Source organism: Colossoma macropomum, unplaced genomic scaffold, assembly GCF_904425465.1.
Source record: "Colossoma macropomum unplaced genomic scaffold, Colossoma_macropomum, whole genome shotgun sequence".
NCBI lineage: Eukaryota > Metazoa > Chordata > Actinopteri > Characiformes > Serrasalmidae > Colossoma > Colossoma macropomum.
This window is the reverse complement of record NW_023494798.1, coordinates 16,171,119-16,195,796: the sequence shown is the minus strand read 5'-3', so window position 1 is coordinate 16,195,796 and position 24,678 is coordinate 16,171,119. Positions and strand designations below refer to the sequence as shown.

Here is a 24,678-nt window from a genome sequence, read left to right as displayed (position 1 = left end):
TAACCTAAGCAGCTGCTGAGAGCCCTGTGGTGACAGGGGCCCCCTAACAACTTCTGGATTACGACTGAACCGCTCTGTTGCCTAAAATGCTCGAGTGAGGGGAAAAAAAACTGCCGCTTAATCATGTCTCAAAAAAGAATGTATGCATCTGGACCTGAAAAACAAGAAAAAGAGATGAGGAGCCAAAGCTTAAAGATAAAGGTGTGTTCTTTTATTTTGTGGTGTTTGTTAAGCCATTTGTTTTGGCTTGTATTTAGAAAATAAGTAATTGTTAATCTGGGGTCTTGAAGTTAGACATGCTTTCTGACTGAGAAGCAGTTGCCAAAGAAGGAAAAAGAAAATATACTGACTAAATATATAGAAAATAAAGCATTTCTAGCAATAAAAAAGCAATGCTGTCGCCACTGCCACAAGGGTTAGATCCAAGTTTAAAGTTAACTGGATAAGCAAGAAATACTATATCGTGAGACAGACCCTGGATCAAGAACACACTGAGAAAGCTGATTTAATGTGTAACTTGTTGAAATGTAAAAATGTAACTTATTACCCTATAAAACCCACAGAAACCAGTAAGTGTTTCTGTTGGTCCCTGATTGTTTTGTGATGTGCTTTGGCTTTTTTAATGGGTTGATATCACAGTGTAAAGGATCCTAATGGATTAACAGGTGACTAATGGCTGATTCTAAATGCATCTGACGTTTTCCTAATGGGATCTAAAGGTAGTTCAGGAAACTAGTGGTCTCTATTGGAATAGTGTCTAATGGTCATTTTTCAGCAGAGTAGAATCCATAACAAGCGTCCACTCATCAGCAATACACAAATTAGCCATTTATAAATGTACACTTTCAAAAAAGGTGGTTTTTCAAGGGTACTTTAGTAAAGACAATGGTTCTAGATAGAACCATTAACACTCAAAGAACCATTTGCATGCTTTGCATGATGATGCAGAATGTGTTGTGTATGGTTCTATATAGAAGCATTTTGAAAAAGGGTTCTGCTGTTGTTACGATGTCAAGCTTGTAACAGTAGAAAAACCTTTTTTGATGCTTTATAGTACCATTTTCCAAAAGGTTCTGTTTAGAGCCATATAGAACGCATTCTCCATTAAAGAACCATTTCACCATTTAAAGAACCATTTAAGCATGCAAATGGTTCTTTGGTTCTATGGTCTATAGTTCTATCTAGAACCGTTGTCTTTACTAAAGAGCCATTGAAGAACCTTGTTAAGAGTGTGTATCATTTAGACAGCTTGTCTTAGTCACTGTTATTAGTTAGCCTCCAGTTTTGCAGCACATCAGCTGGAAAGATTGGGGCCCCAAAAACTCTCAGTATCTGAAATACGGCTGTGGTATGCTGTGTCCTGTTCGGCCGCTAGATGGCGCCACAGCAGCGCCGCGCTGTTAAACAATGCCGCGTGTCCGCGCGGTCTCCCCACACTGCAGGCTGATCATGAGGCCCTGTGTGCAGAGGAAGAGGAGAAGGAGGAGGCGTGCTCCGCTTTACAGCGTTTTCTCCTCCCTCACAGCGCTGCTCGCGCATCCCGGTGGAGATCTGTCTCATTTTCTCCTGTTGAGGCTCGAGCGGCGGCTGCGCACTGTTGAAGCTCGCGGAGAGAGAGAAGAGAGAGAGAGAGAGAGAGTAAAGAGGAGATAGAAGAGAGGAGAGAGAGCGGAGAGAGGAGCCATGGGGGGGAAGAGAGAGCCGGCACAGCAGCACCACACTCCAGCTTCAAAATAAAGCAGCAGTGAGAGAAACAGCGCGGAGAGCTGGGGGCGAGTTTCTTCCGTCGGCCTGAGGGGCAGCGAGAGTGGAAACCCGCACCGTCCGCCTGTGTGAAACACTTCATTCCTCACCTGCATCTGTATCTGCGGAGAAGCTCAAAAATCTGGAATACATGATGAAATTTAAGCCAAACCAGACAAGGACGTACGACGGCGAAGGCTTCAAAAAGCGGGCCGCATGTCTGTGCTTCAAGAACGACCGCGAGGACGAGGTGGGTCGTGTTCAGCACTTTCTCTCTGTATTCCTCGCTTCACACTTCACGACGTTCAGACTCGGCGAACGGTTCACTGCTTGTCTCATGGCTCCTAATCTCACCGACTCCCAGAACTCAGCCCTCGTGCCAAACTTTTGGCTGGTCTAAGAGAACTAACAAATGCGTATCATGTTCCCTTAGCATCTGCTTGAGTGGCCTAATCAGGGTTTTAACAGCAGTCTGTCACTTTTATAGACGCGTGTCCGGCATTGGCCGAGCTGATTTGGCACGGCAGTCCTACCAGTGGAATCCCATTCACACCTATGGCAGCAGCACTTCACCACTCAGCCTTCAGCCAACATGTGCAGGAGTGAAAAGAGCCTGGCTGAGCTCTTCTTGCTCTGTTGCGATACAGGTCATCTGCCTAACTTCCTGAAGCACTGAAATGACCTTAACTTCACTACAAAACAAGCCTGTCAGTCACAGGTTCAGACAGTAGGGCTGTTGTAGGTGAACAGAAGGTGCAGAACGGTTCCATGTTACCCAACTTTCATTTCACTTATCAGACTGTATTCACTGTGTTCACTGTGCTCGGCTGCTCTTCGTTTTTCAGTTCTGACTCTGACTTCCAGTGCAGAGCGTTAGTATCACATTCTTAAGCTTTGAATAGTACCCTTGAACAGGCTGTCATTTACTTAAAGGAATGGATGTTTATGAGGAAAGGAATCTGCTTCAACTCAGTTCCATTTTAATCCAGTGCATTTGGCTCATGTTTTCTTTTTGTGTGTAACTTAACTCTTTTGAGTTGGTGACAGTACTTGCATTGCACTGTTGTTGCCCTGTTTTGAGGCCTGTTATTTTGTTTTAGACCAAAAGGACCCCAAGAAGAGAGGAATAGTGCCTAACAAGCTTCATTGTCCATCTTAAAAGTCTAGATGCTGAAAGTTCCACTGCAGTTTTGTAGGGAATTCAGAACTTGACCTAACTACTTGTGTTGGTTTTGTTAGCTGCTTTTTCTTCTCCTCAAGTCATAATTTCATTGAATTAACAGCTCTTTGACTTGAGAATAGTTCAATGCTACTACCCACCTCTGGACTTTATTGGCCTAACACCTGCAGATTTGTTGTATAGCAGTGAAGAACTGCAAACCGTCTGAATCAGTGACTAAAGTGACTCTGTTTTAGGTCAATGGCATCAGTGAAACTAACGGCTTCACCTTCACAGCTTCCCTGCTTTAGTCAAACTAGGGGGGCATTGGGTCAGAGTTTAAGGCCTTAAGGGAGGTCTTGTTGGTTCAAGTTCTAGGAGGGGATCACAGTGCGCTGTGGACTTTAACGTCTCCAGTCTCCCTCTGAGCTCTGTGCCTCTGAACAGGGCACTTGTCCCAGTATGCACCATTGTGCCACAGAATGGGGCCCAGCACCAAATCTTAGTGCTTTTTTGTTTTTTTTGCTCACTTATTGCTTCATTTGCTTCCAGGGGTGGGGAAAAAAGTACAGAGAAACAGTTTTTAAGTGAAAGTGTGGGAACTGTGTCAGAGTCTTTAGTTAGAAGTGGAAGTATGGAGCCACAAAATATATAAAAGTATATAGTGAAGGTCAAAAAGTTTCCATGTTTGAAGGGGAATTCCACTAATTTTTAAAAATTTCTGCATATTGCAGTGGTTGAGATATAAACAAAGTCACTCAGAGTGGTTTGATGTGAAATAATTAATTTGTAAAGAAACTTACCAACGTCCTTACCGATTTCCTTGCAGTGGTGATGATAGGAATGTCTACAACACAAATAGTTGTTTTATTTACTATCCAAAACCACCAGTGAACCTACACATATCTTCTAAGTTTATGAATGTAATGTTGATGATGGTAAAATAGTGGGAAATATTTTAATAAAAAAGTTTTCTTTGGGAACTATTTTGCCTTAGAACAACCTTCTTGTATCCTTCTACCATGAATGCATTAATAAATAAACTAATTAAAATACACTTTACCACAATACTACTGCAAAACAATGTCTCAGACATCAGGCAATGTGTTCATGACCATTTCATGTAATAACTTTCTGTGAGGGAGCTTATAGAGGTGGACGGCTGGTTCTTGTCACCACAAACTGTGAACAGTTTTGACTCGGCAAGTTTCTTTAGAATGGAGCATTTCAAACCAAACCACTCTTATTTAAATCCTTAGCATTTAGTTATGCAGAAATTGTGAAAATGGGTGGAGTTGCCCTTTACATATATGTAAAACATGTTGTGTGGCGGCTAATGGGCAGTACTGGTTCTTGCACAAAGATGAATTTGCATAGTTGTGGGCAGTTTTATTTTACGTACATGTGAATATTGATTGGATGTTTTAATAAAAAGGTATTCAAAGAGAACTCGACTAATTGGCAGGAGAAAAAAAATAGACAAATCTGCTGACTTTTTGAGATTTGTAACAAGTACTTTGAAGGACTAGATGTTAATGTGAGAATTAAAAAAGTATGTTTTCTCTTGAAAATGTAACTGTTTAAGAGTGCAAGTAGTCAGTCTCAGCACTACTTGATCAAAGTGTAAATCTTCCAAAACAATATTTAAATATAGTAACATAGTACAACTCAGTGGTGTCTATGAAAGTGCTGCCTCCTTACATCTCTGTCCCGTAATTTTCTCGAAGTGTGGTAACTTTGTGACCTTACTGACGCAGCATTAGCAGGGCAAACGGGCAAAGGGACAGTGGAGCACCTCTACTCATTTGCTTTACAACAAGTAATATATGAGATGAGTAAATGAATGTTTGCGTATTGCTCCGCAAAGTAGAACTGCGGTTGTTTTTGAATAATACAGATACTATGACCATAAACAGCGAGCAATAAACAATATAATAATATAATAATAAACAAGCAGCATGTCTGAAGTATTTGGAGGTCATTGGCCATTATGTCGACAGGCAAACTATTACTAAAAAGATTTATTGTAGCCCTTCCCATAGAAAAGACAAATTCAAAAAAAGAGATCTCTGCAGTTTCTCCTAGATAACAATGAAATCAGATGGAAAGACAAGGGGGTCTTTTGCTTGCTCAGATGTTTCTCCTGGGAAAAAGACCCCAGTAATCTTGAGCATGAGTCTTAATAAAGGCACACATTGTGCTCATATTTGCCAAGACAGTAACACTTATCTCTCCTTTATCTCTCTGCATCACAGATCTCCTTTTTGTCTAATGCAGTTTATCCAGGAATTTTAGGAAAATCATTATTGAGTCCCTTGAGCCATGAAAGGGCAACATTTGAGCAATAAAATTGTCCACAGGGCAGAAGCTGTGGGTTGAGGCTCCATTTACTGAAAGGCGTTTTAGAAGTTAGCAAGTTAATTGTGTAAAAAAAAGAACAATATTGATTTAGTAATACAGTGAGTCGGAACAACATGAAATATTTACATAATTTATCCAGTTTGTTCTGGGAAATGTGAAATGTGTTGTTTCTGTGGCAACATTTTTTTTTCAGTAGATTCAAATCTGATTTTATTATCTTCTATGTAAAGGAGTTTAGCCTACATTGGAGATCAGATGGTTGTACTAGATTTAACGCAGTATTTGATTACCTTCTGTATACTTGGTATTCCAGTTACATTTGTCCTAATTTAGTATTTGCTCCATTTGTGACCTCACTGGAAAGTAATGATTGGATTCAGTGAATGTTCAGTGCCTATAAATGTCTAGACTACAATTATCCTCACAAATGCTTCCATCACTGAGCTCCATCAAGCTATGTGTTAGAGAATAAAGCTTAATTAAACCACAGGAGTGTTTTCACTTATGTTTAGAAACATGATAACATGGACGAAGAAAGCTATGAGTAATCATCCCACAGAGGGAGTTGCTGAAAAAAGCATTCACACTTTTGGCTGTGTGAAGTACATTGCAGCTGTGTGATCTGTTCTGTTGCCCGACTCACACAAGCTCAGTTCAGATTTTACACTGTGGAAGTTTAAAGTTGGGATGTACTGTAGAAAAGATCAAATTAGCTGAAGTTATGAAAGCAGTTGTTCAGTTTTAAAGGTAAACATTCTGAAGTGTCCCATTACTGAAATGAACCTCAATGGTGGACGACTCAAGGGGGCTTCTGGTGGCATGGGAGCCTTGGGGCCTGAATATTTGGCATAGCAAAAGGGCACAATCCTTCAGGTCTCCTCCATGTGATTGGGACAGTGAGGGGGAGCAGTGGGGGAAGCAAGTTACACTATGTGCTGAAGCACCAAGTGACCTATCAGCAGCAATTTATAGAAGTGGAATGAAGCCATGGCTGTCCCCTGACAGATTCCTATTTCCACCTTGTCAATCTTCTCTTCTCATCATCTGGTGTCTTCTCGGTATTTCTCCTCTCAGCTCTTCTCTTTCGGTCTGGTTATCTTCTTGCTTCTTGTCTGATTGTGTGTTTATTTCTTTTCTCCTTTCTTCTCTTTTTGTCTGGCATCTTCTCATCATTTCTCCTAATCTTTTCTACTTCAATTCTTGGCCTTTTTTTGCTCTTCTTTACCTTCTCTTTTTGTCTAGTGTCTTCTCAGGATTTCTCTTCTCATCACTTCTGTTTTTGTCTGTTGTCTTGTAATTTCTCTTCTTCTCTCTTTTTTTCATCTGGTGCCTTCACGTTATTTCTCTTCTCATCTCTTTACTTCTTGTCTGATGTCTTCTTTTTATTTTTCTTCTGGTCCCTTCTCCTTTCATCTGGTGTCAACTCGATGCGTCCAGTCCCACTCCTTTTTGTCTAGTGTCTTCTTATTTCTCTTCTTTTCTCATTCTTTCCTTTCTCGTCTCTTCAGTTCTTGTCTCTTCTCTTGTTGTTTACTCTTGCTTCTCTTTTTGTATTTTTTTCCCTTCTTTCCTCGTCTTTCCTTTTTCTTCTTATCTCTTTTCGTCCCTTCTCATGTTTTTTCTTCTCATCCGTTCGCTTCTTGTCTCTTCTTGTCTCATTTCATCCCTTCTCATTTCGTCTCTTCTCGTCTCTTTTCGTCTTCTCCTGTTTTGTCCTTCTTTTCTCTTCTCGTCGCTTCTCTTCATGTTTTCTCTTCTAGTCACTTCTGAGGGAAGGGCACACTGGACCTCTCATTCTCTCACTTCACACTTTCCATTCTTTCTCACTTGGACACCTACTTTCCTACTTAATCTACTGCTGATAATATTGAGTGCCATGTTCAATCGCAGCACTGTTTGTACGTCACAGCATTCTTGTTGCGTACACTGCAGACCCCTTTGAAATGGATTCAGTACACTGAATTCAATCAGTCAATTGATTTCAAAGTGCCTTTTCTCCCACTATTTGGCCATTCATGATATATTGACCTTCTGAATCCGTGCTGTTACTAGGAGAGATGTAACCAGAGTAAGGTACTATTAAAACTGCATCAATCCACAGATTTTCTCTGACAGGCTTTATCAGAACTCTGCATGAGGACAGTTTTAGCCAGACAAAACTTCTGCAGGCAGATAACAGGTATTAGGTTATTCTAAAATTGAAAGTGACAGACACAAGATCAGATAGTTTAATCTACACATACATGTTTGTTCACTATTTTCACTGTTTGGGTGAAATATTAAATGCTACACTATTATACTTTATTACAATATTAAATGGTACTATTACCCTTTAGATTAACATTAACAGTTTCTCAAGATTTAATTGATAGGTGGAAATTTGGCTGATCAAGCCATTCACAATTTCAAATAACCTTAGGCACCTTCACTGTCAGGTTTTAAAATATACTTTCAAAAACTATTTCATGTATCGTCATTTACACTGAAAGTGGTTGAAATAATGCTGATTGATCACACTACAGGCCTGCTCTGTGTCCAGAGGAAGGCGTGCGTTAAATTCTTTTGTTTACTGTCCAGTCAGAGTGTACGTGCTCGACACCACAGTGCAGTTAAGCTTTCTGTTCTCATACAGAAAGACAACTGCTGATCCTGTGCTTTTGTAAACCGTGTGCATGTGGTTTGACGCTGGGCTGGGAGTCTGTCGTTCCTCAGCTCATTGGCCCAGACAAGGCAGCCTTGCTTGCCAGATTTCTCTCGCTGCGCTGTATGAGTGTTGGGCCTAGTAAATGGCCTTGATGAAATGATAGTATCTGGGCTACTATCAGTCTGATGGTGATGCACATACTGTGAGGGTAAACCAGCTTTCAGAGACTTTTTGTTTTTTAATGCATGTCCAGTGGATATATCTGCTTCAAATTTACAGACATAATATCTTTTGACTTTGTACTTATAAATATGAACAAAGGAGTATGTGGTCCTGCAACTGGTTGGCAACATTTTGTGCAGCAAGTAGTGAACACGGTGAAGGTGGAGGAGCTTACATTATTAAACACTCAAATGGAAAAACGGAGTACAAAGTCAGAAAACATTATGGGTGTAAATTTAAAGTGGGCATATGCATAAGAAGTATAATAAAAAAACAAAAACAAAGTGTCTTAAGATTTGTTACCTCTCACTGGTCAACCAGGAGCATTAAATCTGGCATCACTCACTAAAATACAATATTGCTATTGTCATGAGAAAGCTTTGTTTTTATATTTTTACACACTTTAAAAGTGCTAGCTGCTCTTTGTTTTGTGAATGTCATAATGAAAGAACTAGCGCAGGGGTCGGCAACATGCGCCTCTTCTACCACCCTGTTGCAGCTCCACAGCAGAATTAGGTTTGTAGGTAAAAATGAAATAATCCTCCTTTGCAGTAAAATAAAGCCCTGCTGATCGTTCGAGCACAGTTTTAAAAATAAATGGTCTTAAGCACTGGAGTAATTGTAGCCTACAACTGCTAATTCACTGTCCTTTAACTCTGAAGGTTGGCGTGCAGACTACAGGTCATATGGCAACGCAGACAACAGACAATGAAAAGGCAAAGAGAAAGATCTAAGACAAACATTGATAATTTGGAGACGAACTGACTTGTTTGCATTTATAAACACTCCAGCTGGTTTCCTCTTACGTTTAATCTGCAACGAGAAACTGTCAAACACTAAAAAGTTGCGAAGCTAAAGTCGGCTTCTCGCTCGCCAGCTTCTTGTTCCCGTTCCACTTAAATGGTGCAGCAGTTACATTCTGTCACCTCAGGCACCGTTGAAGGTGGAACAGAAAAATTAAAACAAGAAGCTGGTGAATGAGAAGCTGAGCCTCGTAAAAAGTCGAACGTTGAGAGCAATTTTACATGAAACGATTTGTAACTTTTGTGGAAAAGTTTCCTGCTGGAGATGCAAGAAAAGTGGCTAGAACTGAGCTAAAGCTTAGAGCAGAGCAAAGTAAGTCTGTGTTTTCATTTATATTTAGCCTATCCTAGCACATACTGAGACATATTTACAGCCAAGATGGTAAAATGGACATAAAAAGTTGTGGCTCCCAAGGTGGTTTGATTTTTGTTGAAAGGACAAAATGGCTCTTCTTAACATTTGGGTTGCCGACCTCCGGACTAGTAGAAGAATGAAATGACTAGGAGTTGAATCTACAAAGAGAAGCTCATGATAATATATTAAAAATGTAAGAGAATATTTAAGAGAATATTTCAGACAGGTTTTCTTAAACACTCTTTGATACACTCTTGAACATCTTTGTGACAGAGCAAGGTTCACAAAACACCAATAACCTGGTTCAGTAAGTCATATCGCAGCAGTCACAGTTGTAGTCATAACAGTGACCCTGCTGACTAGATCAAACCTGAACAACAGAACTAAATCCAGAAATCAAGGAAGTGTCTGATGAATGGTAGCAGACATAACTTTTGCAACACAAAGCATGAAGGAGCATTAATCTGAATTAATAATTGACTGCAGTTATTGAAGTCGCTGTTTGTGTGAGCCAAGGCAAGTTAAAGTGCTTGAGGGCATAATATTTGCTGGAATATTTACAGTAAAGTGCTCTAAACCCTGAGGAATTCTGAGTATTTCTGTGGGCGATGCAGCTTGTTGTGACCACATCCTTGTTGTTATCTAGTTCAGTTTACTGTGAAGTAAAGTTTTGCTTAAGCTCTCATCAGTGCTGTAGTGTTAGTTTCAGTGTCAGCTTGTGTCCAGTACTGCTGTTTCAGAGAGAATGTCACACTCAGATACGTGCCCCATGAACATTTATCCCCCTGACCTCATACCATAAACACTTTCTCCTTTTGAGCCTTTGAGTTGTAATTGTATAACGTGCTAATGCAGGAGAACAGTTCTCCAAGTTTGTGAACGGTGCATAGTAGCTCAGTAATATGTTGACTTGCAATCAGATGTCTTTACTGAGTTCGTTTATTGTTAATTTATTGTGAGAGGTGGTTCGGTGGAATCTGATTTATTGCTGCTCCCTGTGGAAATGTAAATGCCACAGTGTTAATGAAACGCATTAGGCCAGAGCAGTGGCACATTTGGCATGGGAATCTCTGAACAGGGTCAGTGTTACAAGAGATATGTCACTGGCAGGGATCAACAGTAAGGGTTTTTTTCTAACTGGCTTTCCACTTTTCATCTGGGTTTACAAATTCTCCAAGTCAGGGCCCACAAGACTAAAACGCTTATGAAGTTATTTCCATTTAAGTGATCACCATTTTAAAACATCACCCTTTTGCTATAGCGACAGCAGCAGTATGCAGTAAGATTGTTGAATACATGGACAGGCACTGAAAAATGCTTCAGAGCTTCAGACATGCTGCAGCATGGGTGCTCACACTGCAGGTGAAACGCAGTATCGACAGACAGCTCTGTCTATGGACAATTTCCAATAAAGCTGTTTCATTCAGAATAATGAATGACACTAAACGTCCGGGTCCCAAGAAAAAATTCGGCTAAATCTCAAACGTCTCCCTGCTCTCTACATAGGAATTAAAATACTGGCTCCTGCACTCCGTGTGCACAATTTCATACTGGACAAAGTGCATTCACAGTTAATCAGGCATCACTTCCCTCCTTACACTGCATGTCAAACGACAGCAGATGAGGCTGAAATTCAGCCCGATCATAAAATTCAGTCAGCTCCGACCAGATTGACTTAAAAATGGGCTAAAATCACACAGTGTATATCTGGCTAAAACCCACACTCAGGCAAAAGTTTGGGAACTTCTATGAAATAATGACTCAAGTAAAATGATCTTTCCAAAAAACAACTTAAGCAGGAGTACCAGATCAAACAACTTCATAAAAGTACACTACAGTCAATATAAAAACTACACCTAATACTACTACAGCTTTTACAGTAGTGCCACACAGGTGTCCAGTCTTATCGACAAAGGGCCGGTATGGGTGCAAGTTTTCATTCCAACAAAGCAAGAGCTTACATGATCAGTTGGTTGAAGGCTGAGCAATTGATTAAACAAGTGGAATCAGGTGTGCTCCTGCTCGTTTGGAATGAAAACGTGCAGCCATACCAGCCCTTTGTGGATAAGATCAGACATCACTGCTCCAGAGGGAGATTTTGTTGTTTTAAAGACCAAGAAAACCCCTCCTGATGACTCATCTTGAAGAGTGCTTGTGATAAACTACAATTGGTTTGGCATGGATTTTTGGGGCAGTGTGTTTGAATTTGTTTTTATGATCTAGCTGGTGAAAACAGAAGGAAGCCAGATAGCTTACATTACCGCTAGGAAGCTAAATGTTTTATTGCAGTTGTGTAACTGTGGTAACTCTTCAAATCATCATTACAGTGGAGGAATGGATTCCTTGGGCAAAAGAAATAACCCATCAGATGAGGAGTAGAAGGAGGCTGGAGGTGTCTGGAGGGGGAAATCTCAATGTATGAGGGTGTTCTCTTGTATGCTGGGTAATCACTCTGACTTTGACACTCGCCTCCATATATTTTTCACTTCTAAGTATACTATACTCCGCAGGCTTTCTTCAATTTTGCTCACCAACCAATATAAGAACTACACTAATGCTAGCTTTGTTATATTTAGGAGCCTAAATCAGTGGCTAGGCTAGCAGTCAGGATTTGTTGACACCACAGGGATTCTCAGTGGTTGTATGATGTATTTGCTTAAGGCCTGCTGAGTGTAGTGCAAGAACATTGATGAATGAAAACACCAGAGGTGGGTAGAGTAACCTAAATCAATATTCAAGTAAAAGTACTGATGCTAGGATAAAATAATGACACAAGTACCATCAAATAAAACAACTTGAGTAAAAAAGTACAAAAGTACCAGGTGAAAAACTTGCTTAAGTGCTGAGTAACGTTTAGAACTGCACTGGATTTTTGGATTATTTTGATCTACAATTAAATGCTGAAGCTCCAAAGTCAGATGTGACCAATCACAAAGCAGTACAGATGTGGTCAACAACAAAACAGAATAAAATTAAACACAAAAAAAGAATTAGTAACTGAACATGAATGGCAAAAATATAACTGAGTAGAAGTAAAAGTATTACAATGTCAAAATTATGAGAGTTTGGAAAAACTGCCTCTTTCATGACAAACCACATCTTAAACGTTAGTTTTAAGCCAGAATAGCCTTCAGTAATGGATTGCAACAGAACTTTTTTTATACATCCAGAATTAGTCAGCAGAAGAAATTTGTTTGGCTGTTCTTTTTTAAAAAACAATATGATTAAAAAATACTCGTTCAAATACATTTTGTTTTTTTGTTTTTCTCATGCATGTAACTGAGTAAATGTAACTAGTTACTATCTGCAGCAAGGCAGTACTGCCCTGACAGGGCATGTGACCCATCAGTCAGATGGCCCCAATATCTGCTGCACCAGTACTGGCCGCTGGGCTGTCTTTTATTGTTGAGCTGAGGTTTGGCTGAAGAATTGCTGCCATATTTTATTTGGCCTGGTTGGGACAGTTCAATCAGTCTGCTGGGTTTTAATGAATTCTCTGAATTCTCACTTTGGCTTCCGTTGGATTGTTTTAGTCTTTTTTTCCACCCAGATGACCTACACAATTCTGTCACTTGTACTGAAACCGAATTGTCTGAAGTGGTTTGTCTGATATTGAATTACCTTCTAAAATGCTGATTAAAATTCACAGTATTCAGTAGAATCCCAGTAGTTCTCAATCCCTCCATGACGCTGGAGGTTTTAGCTCCTCATTAGAGCTGGAGTCAGTGTGATCAGCCTAATGTGGAGAGATGAGAATAGAAACTAGACAGATGTCATATTTAGATACTGAAGAGACATTAGTGCAGCTGTTTCGCATTAGTGCATTAAGGAGGGAGAACGATAGGAGGGTGTCCAGAGGTCGCAGTGATGGATGAAATCAGAGAATTGCGCCTTGAGTTGGCTCTCAATGATTAAAGAGAACAGAGTGTTTGTCAGCTGTGCATACATGTAAGGGTTATCCACCTTGGAGCAGAAAGTTAGTGACACAGTGAGTGTGTTAATTGTAGATGTATGAAAATATAAATGTTAAAGGTTAAAGTTGTCTCAATTTCAGTTCCATAGTCGTAATGTTCTTTTTGCCTAATGACTCCGAAGGAACATGCTAAAGACACCAAACAAGGACTCAGGAAGCCCCAGTCAGTGATCAGCACAGATGAACAACAGCTTCATTTCAAAATCAAAAACAGAAAATAAAACAATAACTGCAAAAATATGCCTTACATGAATAAAAGTCTCCTGTATCCGGTCCCAAGCTCTTGTCTTTTCTCCCTCAGTCTGAAGAGTCTGTTTTAAAGAGTTTTACTCTTCCCCTGATCAGCTATTGCCTCCTTAACCATGAGGAGAATTGAGTTACTAATAAAACTCGTATTTTTAATCATGTTTTTAGTCTTTAATCCAATAATTTTGGACATACAGCAAAAATATTACTTTTGACTTGTCTCAGTACATACAAGGGCACTGTCTGTTCTCCTAGAAGTATGAAATAGTAAGCTATGCTTTTTAGTTAATATTGTTTTCACATATCCTTCTCTCCAAAATCCACATTTCTTTAGTTGGTCTAATACATCCATTCACTTATGGAGAATGAACCAAGAAAGCCTTATTTATCTGTCAGAGCTCATGACTTTATGAGCCTGCCTGATCTTCTTAAAGGATATTTTGATGATCAAGCAAGATGATTTGTTGCATAATGCAGAATTAGGTGAATGTGCTCAGATCAGATCAGGTTATTCTCAGTTTGCTTTAGAGCGATAGCGGAAATTAAAAGCAAACCATGTTCAAGTGCCGATGTGCAACTGCGTTTACTGCTGATCAGTCATGGGGAAGGGGCATGCAAATGGAACTTTAAATATAAATGGCTGAGTCAAATGAGGCCCAGAGCAAACATAACAGCTTAAGATGATTTAAAAATGATTTCTTTTTTTTTTTTGGATTAGCCACACTGAGCACATACTTTTAACTATAATCAGTGCTTCTACAAATAAAAAATTAAGTACAGGATAGCTTGAATAGATTACTCAACCCCCATATAGACCTCTGCTTTTGTTTTGTTTATTTCTCACTCACAACTCACTGAAACAACAGAGAACTTCTTTGATAAGTTTGAATAATATGCTTTCAAATTATTTGGAAGATTCAGCCGAACCATATTTGTGTTCATGAGCATAAAAGATAGTCTTGTATTGTGGAAAAGCAAAACAAAAAGCCTTGTTTTTGTTATTATTTCACATAGACTATGAAAACCTGTTTCTACAGAATGTAAAGTGTGTAAAGTGTGTAAATTGAATACATAACTGTGTAATGTAAATTGAATACATAGCAAAACGATAATAATAGCTCTCAACGTCTAAGGGCTATTACTCTCTCTGTGTTATAATTGTACTCATTTGACTAATGTCACGTTCTGACCACAGCTGGGGTGGATGTGTGTCTTTGCTGCTAGCATTGCCTGGATGCCATCAGTTACGTAACTTTGATATGGTGATAAGCTGGTTATCATGGTGGGTTTGGCTGCTTGCTGACTGAGCTTTACCTCTGTGTTTGGTGTGTGTGTGTGTGTATATGTGATATGTGGTGGGGGGGTCATTGGCAGGTGTTGCTTGTGAGCAGCAGCCGGCACCCGGATCAGTGGATCGTTCCAGGAGGGGGGATGGAGCCGGAGGAGGAGCCGTGTGGAGCCGCTGTAAGGGAAGTCTATGAAGAGGTGAGCTTAGCCCACATACAAACTCACTCCTTCTCTCCGTTCAGTTTGGGAGAAAGGTGTAAATAAAACACAGACATAAACACAGAAATAAAATCAACAAAATACAGCCTAAATGATTTTTTTACTGCCGTAGTTCCAAATCCATTGCAAGAGGACCCTTGTTCTTTTAACGTTTCCTCTTTGGTTTATAGCTGTGTGAATTGCGATGTTGAAATTTATATTAGTGCAGAGGCACTTGTCTTATTCTAAAATGGATACGTACTGGTCATGGTCCACTTCGGGAGTTTGTACGATCATATTCCTGGGAGTGAAACTGTGTACTGACTCCATGTCACACACATGTTGGCAACTTAGTCCTGCCAGCTTTCTTAAGGGTGCTTTATGTAAGAGAATACTACAACACTGGCCACAGCCATCAAAACTACTCTGAGCTAGGTTTATTGCATGCCTTTCCTGCAAAGCTGCATTCCTGTGAACTTTTACCCACACCTTCAAACCGTTTTAGACCCTTTAGGCACGAGAGTCATGCTCATATGATACCACCACAGTACTCTGGGTTCACCAACCACCAGTAATCATAATCAACCAGTAGTTATGACCTTAACTTTTGACCTTCCACTTTGTGCCTCTACACTCGTTATGTCTAGGATGTTACAGTGCTAATGGTTTTGTGGTTGATTAACAAGGGTAGGTTGTAGTTGTCGTGATGTTGGAGGAGCATTGGGCAAGGCTGCCCCATGGGGTCAACTGTTGACAACTGTGAGACATGGCAGTGACATTTGGAGGCAGTGTCCTGTTACCATTGGCCTCCTCCATTTGGAATAAGACATGTCCCTGAATGAGGCTGAAGGAGTCACTTCCAATGTCTGGAAGCTCATGACTGCCTCAGTTTGAGTGTGGTATCTTCAATATGCTCATGGAAAGCGCTAAGCTTTCCCTTTGTAGAGAATTAGTCTCTGATATTTGATGCATTTTAATAGCTGCTGAAAGTCACCCCTCTGGCTTCGTTAATCTACAGAGGTCTTGTTACGCTTGACTAATGACTTTCAAAGTAAGGCTAGACACGGGACATATTTGGCTATATAAAGAAATGACAAGTCTGTCCTGCTGCTGAAAGCTATAGATGTCACACTTGATAAGACAGAGCAATTAATGTCAGAACAGATGACATGAGTTTATATATCTCTTTTAACAGCAATACACCAAACAATGATCAACATATCTCTACCTGGTTGCAGTATTTTTTTGAAGATTAGGAATTCTGTGCAACCATATGTAAGGTTATATCATAGCAGGGTGTCCAGTGCCCTAAACAAGGACAGTCATATCTACATGCACACAGGGATATGATGGAATGCAAAAATATGAATGCTGCACAAAGTTTCTGTTTATTTTCCACAGAAGCCAAAGTTTGAAAGTGATTTTGCCGTGTTGATCTTTATGAATAAACCGGTTGAAAACAGTTTTGCCATGTCAAAACCTCTCACAGTCACAACAGGCAAGGATATAAGAATAAAATTCTGTCTAGGGCTAAAAGATTTATTGTTTTTTTTTATGAAAATGGCAATTCGAGACTGCAATTTTAAATTTGCAGAAGCTGCAGTTTTAAATATAGCCTACATTATCAGCAGCGTTGTCCTATGTTTTAAGTGAAATGTAACCTAAAACACTGAGCTTGTGAACTGCCTGTAGATAAGTTTGACCAATCAGAAACAACTTAACACTTGTATACTGTCTAGATGGCAGCACATCCACATCTAACTTGCAGTCTGGCAGGCGCTATGTTCGACATTCAAACCTCAAGTAGTATATAAGTAGAAGGTCTGGGCTTCTTGGCCAATGTAAATTGCATTAACAAATATTATATATTAAAGTATTAGATATTTTCCCCATATCATTCAGCTCTACTTCTGTCATGTATAAATGACATTGTATTGTTTTACTTAACAAACTATCAAATGCATTAACAGCATATCCTGAACTGTTTACTGAATATAGCTCCTTATTTAATACCACATCTAGCACCTTTTCAGCTTTACTTATACTAACTCACCATTTTTTCTCAGAAGCCTAACCCAGGCTACATTTGAATTAAGGTTCAAATGTTTTGTATACACTGTATGCACTGTTTGCTATTCAGGGATTCAGACAGCCCGAGTAATGTTTGCTTGAAATTTCTAGGGATCTGTTTGTCTCATGATGCATGAAGAGCTGTAACCTAACCTGTGTTAGAGACACTGAGAAATCCAGGAGCAGCCTATAAACCTGCTTATAAATTACAGCATTCTGCCAGGCATGGCAAGTCTCAAGGGGTCCGTTCTACCTCCTGGAGCTTTGCCAGTGGTGGGATGACTTAGGGTTCTTGTGAACAGCAGCGAGCTTCTTCTATATCCCACCACCAAAGAAACGCTGCTATTTTTTGAGATTTGATTTCATGATGACTTACTGTATCTGTCATCTCTAGAGCTTGATTTGGGGCACATTACTCTATCATGTGAGGACAGACTTGGTAGGGTAGTGTTTGAAAGCCCTGATCAAAAAAAGCTTCTCTGAATTTTGGGCTTGTGCCAGCAATGCTCTTTGCAGTGATCGTTTGTGACAGAATACTATTGTTGCTCATAGCGCCTCGCCAGCTAGAGGTCTGGTGAGGTTGCCTGCTTTGTCTGGCACATATTTATTGAACGGCAAAATAAGTGTCAAAAAAGGACACTGACTGGGAATGAAAACCAACACTGAGTTTATGTGAGGAAAAATGTGTGTGGTTAGTGCAGCTTACATAACAATCACACTGGAACATCTTTGATAATAAGTTGTCCTGGGAATATGTCAGTCAGTGGGAGTGGACCTCTGTAGACAGGGTAACCAGAGACCGGTCAGGTTATTTCGCAGTATTCAAGAGCTGACACGCTGTTCTTATGCAAGCATGCTGGAATCTGGTCTCTGTGTTATGGAAATATACAGCTCAGGCTTCTCAGATCAGCTTCATCTGCCTGGGTCAGGAGGCTGGCTCAGCTCCAGCAAGTCTGTGTGCCCATCCTCTTTTTTTAAGCCGCTGTGATCAGACACCTCTACTGGACGGTCCTGCTTGTTATGTCATAGCCAGACCCATATATCTCTTTTTATGATACAAGTAGTGCAACTCAGGCCTAAAGGTCAGGTCCTTTCCCAAGGGGTCATGTGTTTCACCTACATCAGTCTCATAATTCAAACGTGGTCGAGTATGGACCATTGTTTTTGTGGTTGTCTGCATGCATTGTCATACAGTCCACTTTGTAAGTATATTAAAATACAAGTTATTAATGCTAGATATATTTATAATGCTAAAAGTTTCAGGGATAGGCCAGCAGGCATAACATCATGAAAAAGTAGCGTCTTGTAGCTAGTGAAGAATGCAGATGTTGTTTTTTTCCCTCTTCCTGAGGATGTACCACACTTATTTTTTCCCCTGTCTATTCCTGACTGAACAGGCTGGTGTAAGGGGCAACCTTGGCAGGCTACTGGGGGTTTTTGAGGTAAGATGCCGACCTGGATTGCATAAAGTCATGTTTCTTTAGGCCCTGCTAGCATGCAACATTGAAAAAAAATCACAAAGCCTCAAGAGGCTTCAATATTCCACTCTGCATTTTATCTAGTCTTACTGTATGACGGTTGTGGACACAGTAATTCTTCATGATGAATTTTCTGTGGTTTACATTGTGAAATGCACTATAGAAGTCGGTGTGTTTCTACATCATGTTATTGTAGTAACTATCAGAAACAGTTTTTTTTCCCATTCTGGCAGCAGAACCAAGACAGCAAGCATCGAACGTACGTGTATGTGCTTACCGTCACCGAGACACTGGAGGACTGGGAGGACTCTGTTAACATTGGTAGGTTCATGCAGGACTTGTTTAGACGAGCTGTTAATTTCTATGGTTTTCTTGCATTTTTCATTTCATTCCTGAAGCTATATCATTTGTATACTTACTGTATACGTTTGTATACACATTGTACAGACTACTTCTGTGCACACTAGTGTGCAGAAGTCAGAGACCTTTTGTTATTCAATTTTCAATCAAACAGCCGAGAAGTACAAGTTACTCATTTTTTCCACCGTCGGGAAAAATGCAGGAAACATATATTTAATAGATACACAAAAGCCTCCAACATGTGTAATATCAAATCTATCAGTATAACACACCCTACTGCCCCAAAACTCTTCTATCCTTCCAACCTTAAAACCAACAAGTCACACTGTCCTCCCAACAAAAGCTGTTCACTTGATCACCAAAGGTGTCGCTCACCCCTTTAAAGAGACACTACAATTTACACAAACAATTTCCCAAACACACCTTGGGTACCTTCCTCTTACCTAAAATGGAGAAAATGGGGTGCCCAACACCTGTGCAAGACCTGGCAGACCACCAACACTGCCACCATCAGATAAACAGTATTAATTTTTTTATATCTGTTGCTCATATTAGTGAGTAAGTAAGTATATTACACTTTACAATTATTGCCACTCTAAAACACCTAAATGTGCCTAAATGTGAGCACATTGCTAGTCTGGCTGATGTTAACTAGGTCTAGAAACAATGGAAATTTATTTCTATGACAAACTAGCACATAATCCATTGAGGAAAAAATAGCTTGTTCAAGACGATGAGTCGCCACCATCTTAGTATTGTACCAGTTATAAGTTTTAAATCCCATCTGAAGAGGCAGCCTCTGTTTCATCCACCACAAAAACCTACCAGTCCTATAAATACTCCCCGTTTTTAAATGAATGTAATTGATATGTTTCTAAGCAGCAAGGAGTCTCATTGCTGTGTACCCCATAAGTTTTGTAGCGCAATCATTGTGGCTGTATGGTAGAGTAGGTCTGACTTTGGGTCTTACCTCTGCTCTGTAGCTATAGCTGATACCCTGCTAGCTTTCAGGAAATGGGGCCCTGATCTTTTCATTTCCCATTTGGATTTTTTCCTATGCCAACCACCGATTCCAGTGAATGGTCTTATGCCAATAACCATCTAAGGGAGCGTCTCTGACAAAAAAATAACAGACATGTTGTGACTAAATCCATATCATACTCAGTTGGGTGTGAATACCCCCAGTTTGCCCTTTTTTGCCTTTTTTTTCTGCCTTTTTTCTTTTCAGAGAAGTAGTGTTTATTGCTGGTCAACTATACACCGATCAGGCATAACATTATGACCACCTCCTTGTTTCTATGCTCATTGTCTATTTTATCAAAACCTCCAGCAGCACTGCTGTGTCTGATCCACTCATACCAGCGCAACACACACTAACACACCACCACCATGTCAGTGTCACTGCAGAGCTGAGAATGATCCACCACCCAAATAGTACCTGCTCTGTGAGGGTCCATGGGGGTCCTGACCACTGAAGAACAGGGTAAAAGGGGGCTAACAAAGTATGCAGAGAAACAGATGAACTACAGTCTGTAATTGTAAAACAAAGTGCACCTATATAGTAAGTGGAGCTGATAAAATGGACAATGAGCGTAGAAACAAGCATAATGTTATGCCTGATCGGTGTATGTGCTATGTTTGATTACTAACAGTTTGAAACTTCTTTAAAAAAAATGAGAGTGGACCCCACATTGAGAGTGAACTCACCGGCCACCTGCAGTGAACTGGGGACTTTAAGTCCACTAAGCACTTGCCCTGCAAATACAGAGCTTTACTGGTTTAGAGGCTGGGACTTTCGGTCTGGTCCGAACTAGCAAAAAATACGTTTATGGTCAGGGCATACCTGGATAGCTGTATGATGAAGAAAGCAAGGACAGTTTTACATTGCTGTTTAAGGCCTTTTGCAAACACACAGTTAATCCATAGAAATCTCTTTACTTGCTGCATTTTTGCTATTGGGGTGACACCATAAAAATAACTGTTTGCCCACAGACTGTGTAATTCAAAACTTGAACTATTTGTAGATGGTGTGGAAAGAGAAAACCTGGTAATCCTTTGCTTGCTGCTGCCGTATAAATAGCCCAGAGTTTGTTTGCTGGGAGGCGTGCCACAGTTGTTTTCCAGTCAGCGTCACTGCACTCCACTTTCCTCACTCCCTCTCCCTGGCCTCCCTCGCTCACTCTGCCTGGACTTATGGCTGCCAAATAGGGCATCATAACCTCAATACACTCAGAGAGGCAAGCTTTACACACAGAGGAAAGAAGAGTATGTATGTGTGTAAGAGATATTCACAGATTTAAAAATATACTTTGCAGTCTGTAAGTAATTGGACAATCCCATAATTCATGTTGGACATTTTGTTTTGGAATTGAATAGCGAGGTTTAAGCGCAGATTGCCAGATTTAATTCGGGGGTGTTTACACTTACACTGGTTGAACCATATTTAGGAACACAGCCCAATAAAGTTATTACATAAAATGCTTATATATATATATTTACAATAGTTTTGTGGTTATGTTTTGGCTTATAATGTATTTTTTTAATCCAATTATTTTAATTAATTCATGGTAGACGTGTACATGTAGGGCATTATGAGGCAAAATAAGCCCAAAAACAAAATAAGCCCAAAACCTTTTCAGATTTACTTTTTTTTTAAACCAACATCAACATTATACATAAAACCTCAGAAGACACATCCAGGTTCACTGGTGGTTTTGGATAGTAAATAAAATGTCTATATGTGTGTTGTTGACATGGTTACCCCTGGTTCCAATCACCACCACTGTAAAGAAATCTATAAGTAAAGAAGTCTATAAGTTTCCCTACAAAGAACCACTTCACGTCAAACCACTCAATGACTTTGTTTACGTCTCAAGAACTGACTTATTCAGCAATTTTGAAAAATTGGTGGAATTCCCCTTTAATGCCTCTAAAACATGGGTGTCAAACTGAACCACTAAAAGGGCCATATTAAAAAAAATGCAAATTGCGTTGCAGTGCATGCTAGGGATTGTAGTGTTGCTGATTGTGAAATGGGCTAATACTAACAGAAAATCTAAATAATTTCGAGGGCTGGAGTGGATTGTGCCATGAGCCTGATCTGGCCCATTGGCCTTGTGACATATGGGCTCTAAAAGCTGCCTCACAGAAAACTATTACACAAAATGGCTACAAATACATTGCCTGATGCCTGAGAGATTGTTTTAAGATTTGTATGAGTTGTTTTCATATTTTTAAAATTTATGCAGGGTGAAGAGGTACATGCAGGGTATTGTAAGGTAAAATGGTACCTGAAGTTTTTTGCGTTTACCATTACTTTATCATTATCAAAATTACATCTAAAGACTCTGAGACACATGTAGGTTCAATGGTTATTTTGGGTAGTAAACAAAAAGGCTGTACATGCGTTGTAGATATTGCGATCGCTGGTTCATATCACTACCACAGTACCACGCCAAGTTTCTCTACTCTGAATTACTTTGTTTACTTCTTAATGATCGATTTATGTAGAATATCTGAAAAAAAAATTTAAATTGTTTAAAACCAACAAATTTATGAAGAATGTATTTAATGGGTTTTATTTTTTATTGTCATATCTATTGTTCCGAGTAAGCTTTACACATACAAGAAATAACAGTGCTATATTACTACCATCTTTATAGGAGTAATGAAAATGTTTAACATGCCTCAGCTGTTATTCCAAAATTGTTATATATGGATATATATTTTGGAATTAAACTTTTCATTTAGGGTTCCTAAGAACTAAGAACACTTTATGTGATCACAGCATCCATAGTTAAGCTCAGTTATGCTACTAGCTTGTCGGGTTATCACATTATTTGTAAACATGGTGTCCTATGTGGTAACAGCAGCAGTGGATTTACAACTCAACTTCATCATGTCATCTGAAATACTAGTGTATACTGAGGTATAAAATATTTCACAGTGTTCATTGTGTTTCTCAGGTCGCAAGAGAAAGTGGTTTAAGATTGACGAGGCTATCCGGGTGCTGCAGTGCCACAAGCCGGTTCATGCTGAGTACCTCCGCAGACTCACCCCTCGCTGTGGCCCCACCAACGGCAACAGTCAGGAGCCCACGGATGATAACGCCCCACTCCACCAAAGCACCTCACAGGACTGTGGGCTGCCGCGCTTACACAGATAGAACTGCCAACAGGGGGCAGCTGTGTGCCACACAAAGGACGTTCTCCTTGGACTAGAAAAGACTATTTTTTGCATGTATCATTTCCACGTTTACTATTTGAGAGATGTTTTGTTTTTTTTTTTGTTTTTTTTTAACTGTTGAGAAACCAAAGGCTGGTAGAGAACCTGTCTTTGACCCATGGGTCAAGCTTGAAGTGTGTATAGAGGGTTCTTTGCAGAAGGTTTCCTACAGGCAAACAGTTGTTGGAATTGAGCAGGAAGTGAAGACTGTCATGGCACTGGTGGACGTTTTGGAGTGTGAACTATGGCTGCGTGCCTTTGATGGAATTACAAAGAGGCGAAGGAGTCCTGAAAAACAACTGTTGAATTTGTAGTGTTATTTATTCATGGTTTGAGTGGTGGTTTAAAGAATGTTGAAAATGAATCTAAAGCTTCATTAGATGTTAACAGGTTTATAAGGCTGAGCAAAAAATACTTGATGTAAAAATTCACAACCAAATTGCAAAAAAGAATCTTTTTTTTAATGCTATTTTCTTAAACATGTCAAAGTACAATAGTATGATTTGAAATGAAGGAGCCGGGTGCCTTTAAAGGAGATGCATCCTCATGTTCAATGCTTTTGATCGCTGTAGATGACATTATTTTATGCCGATACTGTAGTTCTAACATGCTGTGAACGTTTGAGTTGTTTTCACAGGTTGGTCTTAAATGTGAACTCAACCTAAGCTCATGTAATCTTCATTTTCCATGCACTTAAAGAAACTTCAACCTGTTTCCCCAATGTAACTTCAGTGAAACTATTTTTGAAATTTGTTTATGTAAACTAAACATGTTAAAACTTTTGGTGCTATTGTTTGTGTTTATCCTCAAAGCCAAGACAAGGCAACAAGTGTTTTGAGCCAAAGTTTGAGTCAAATGTGTGATATTTAACATGTATTAACAAAAATGGCAGAACTGTAGGCAAAAGAACAACTGCACATTTAACAGATTATAACAGCGTTTCTTTTTTGTGCCAATGCTGTATTGCTCTTTGCGAGTCACATCATATGGACTGAGTATTCTTTTGGTATTGAGAATGAATGATGGCAATGACAACATTAATTTAAGATGCAAATATAAACATACACAATTCCCTGTGGCTGCAGCATGCTGAATATTTGGGACGATCTCCAGTATAAACTCAAAAACTTTGTCTTTACAGAATTCATTGAATGCTAGACAAATCATTTCACAGTTCTGTGTATTTGGTCTGTTGAAAATAATCACAATGTTATTAATTTGTAAATATGTTTTACCATAACAATGGCAAGAGATGGAACACCATAAATTCTTTCTACATTATAAGATATAAGAAAAGCAAAGGCATCATCTCTTGGCACTTTGCCATGCACTATACCCAGCTTAGGTTAGGCAACTAAACTTCAAAGCAAAACATCAGTGTTAGGCAGTTTGCTGAAGAGTAGGGGGGTACATGGGTTTGTTAAAATTAATTTCTGGGTAAAAGTATGTTTCTATTGTCTAGAGCAGTGTTTCTTAGCGCCAGGTCCTTGAGGCCGACTGCCCTGCACTTTTTAGTGTCTTCCCTGCTCCCAACACACCTGATCCAAATAATCAG

General features: G+C 39.6%; 1 protein-coding gene across 4 annotated transcripts; it reads left to right on the top strand.

Annotated features, from left to right (window-relative positions):
- Positions 1–1,449: 1,449 nt before the first annotated feature.
- On the top strand, positions 1,450–24,084 carry nudt4a (nudix (nucleoside diphosphate linked moiety X)-type motif 4a). 4 transcript variants are annotated; one of them, XM_036584758.1, is made up of 5 exons: positions 1,450–1,993; positions 14,881–14,991; positions 18,450–18,503; positions 18,773–18,860; positions 22,865–24,084. In XM_036584758.1, the coding sequence occupies exons 1-5, from the start codon at positions 1,895–1,897 to the stop codon at positions 23,062–23,064; spliced, it is 552 nt and encodes a 183-aa protein (XP_036440651.1). In that variant the 5' UTR covers positions 1,450–1,894; the 3' UTR covers positions 23,065–24,084. The 4 variants fall into 4 exon arrangements, with proteins under 4 accessions (XP_036440651.1, XP_036440652.1, XP_036440654.1 ...); XM_036584759.1 differs by having other exon boundaries at positions 1,451–1,993; positions 18,776–18,860; XM_036584761.1 differs by having other exon boundaries at positions 1,453–1,993; positions 18,459–18,503; positions 18,776–18,860.
- Positions 24,085–24,678: the final 594 nt, after the last annotated feature.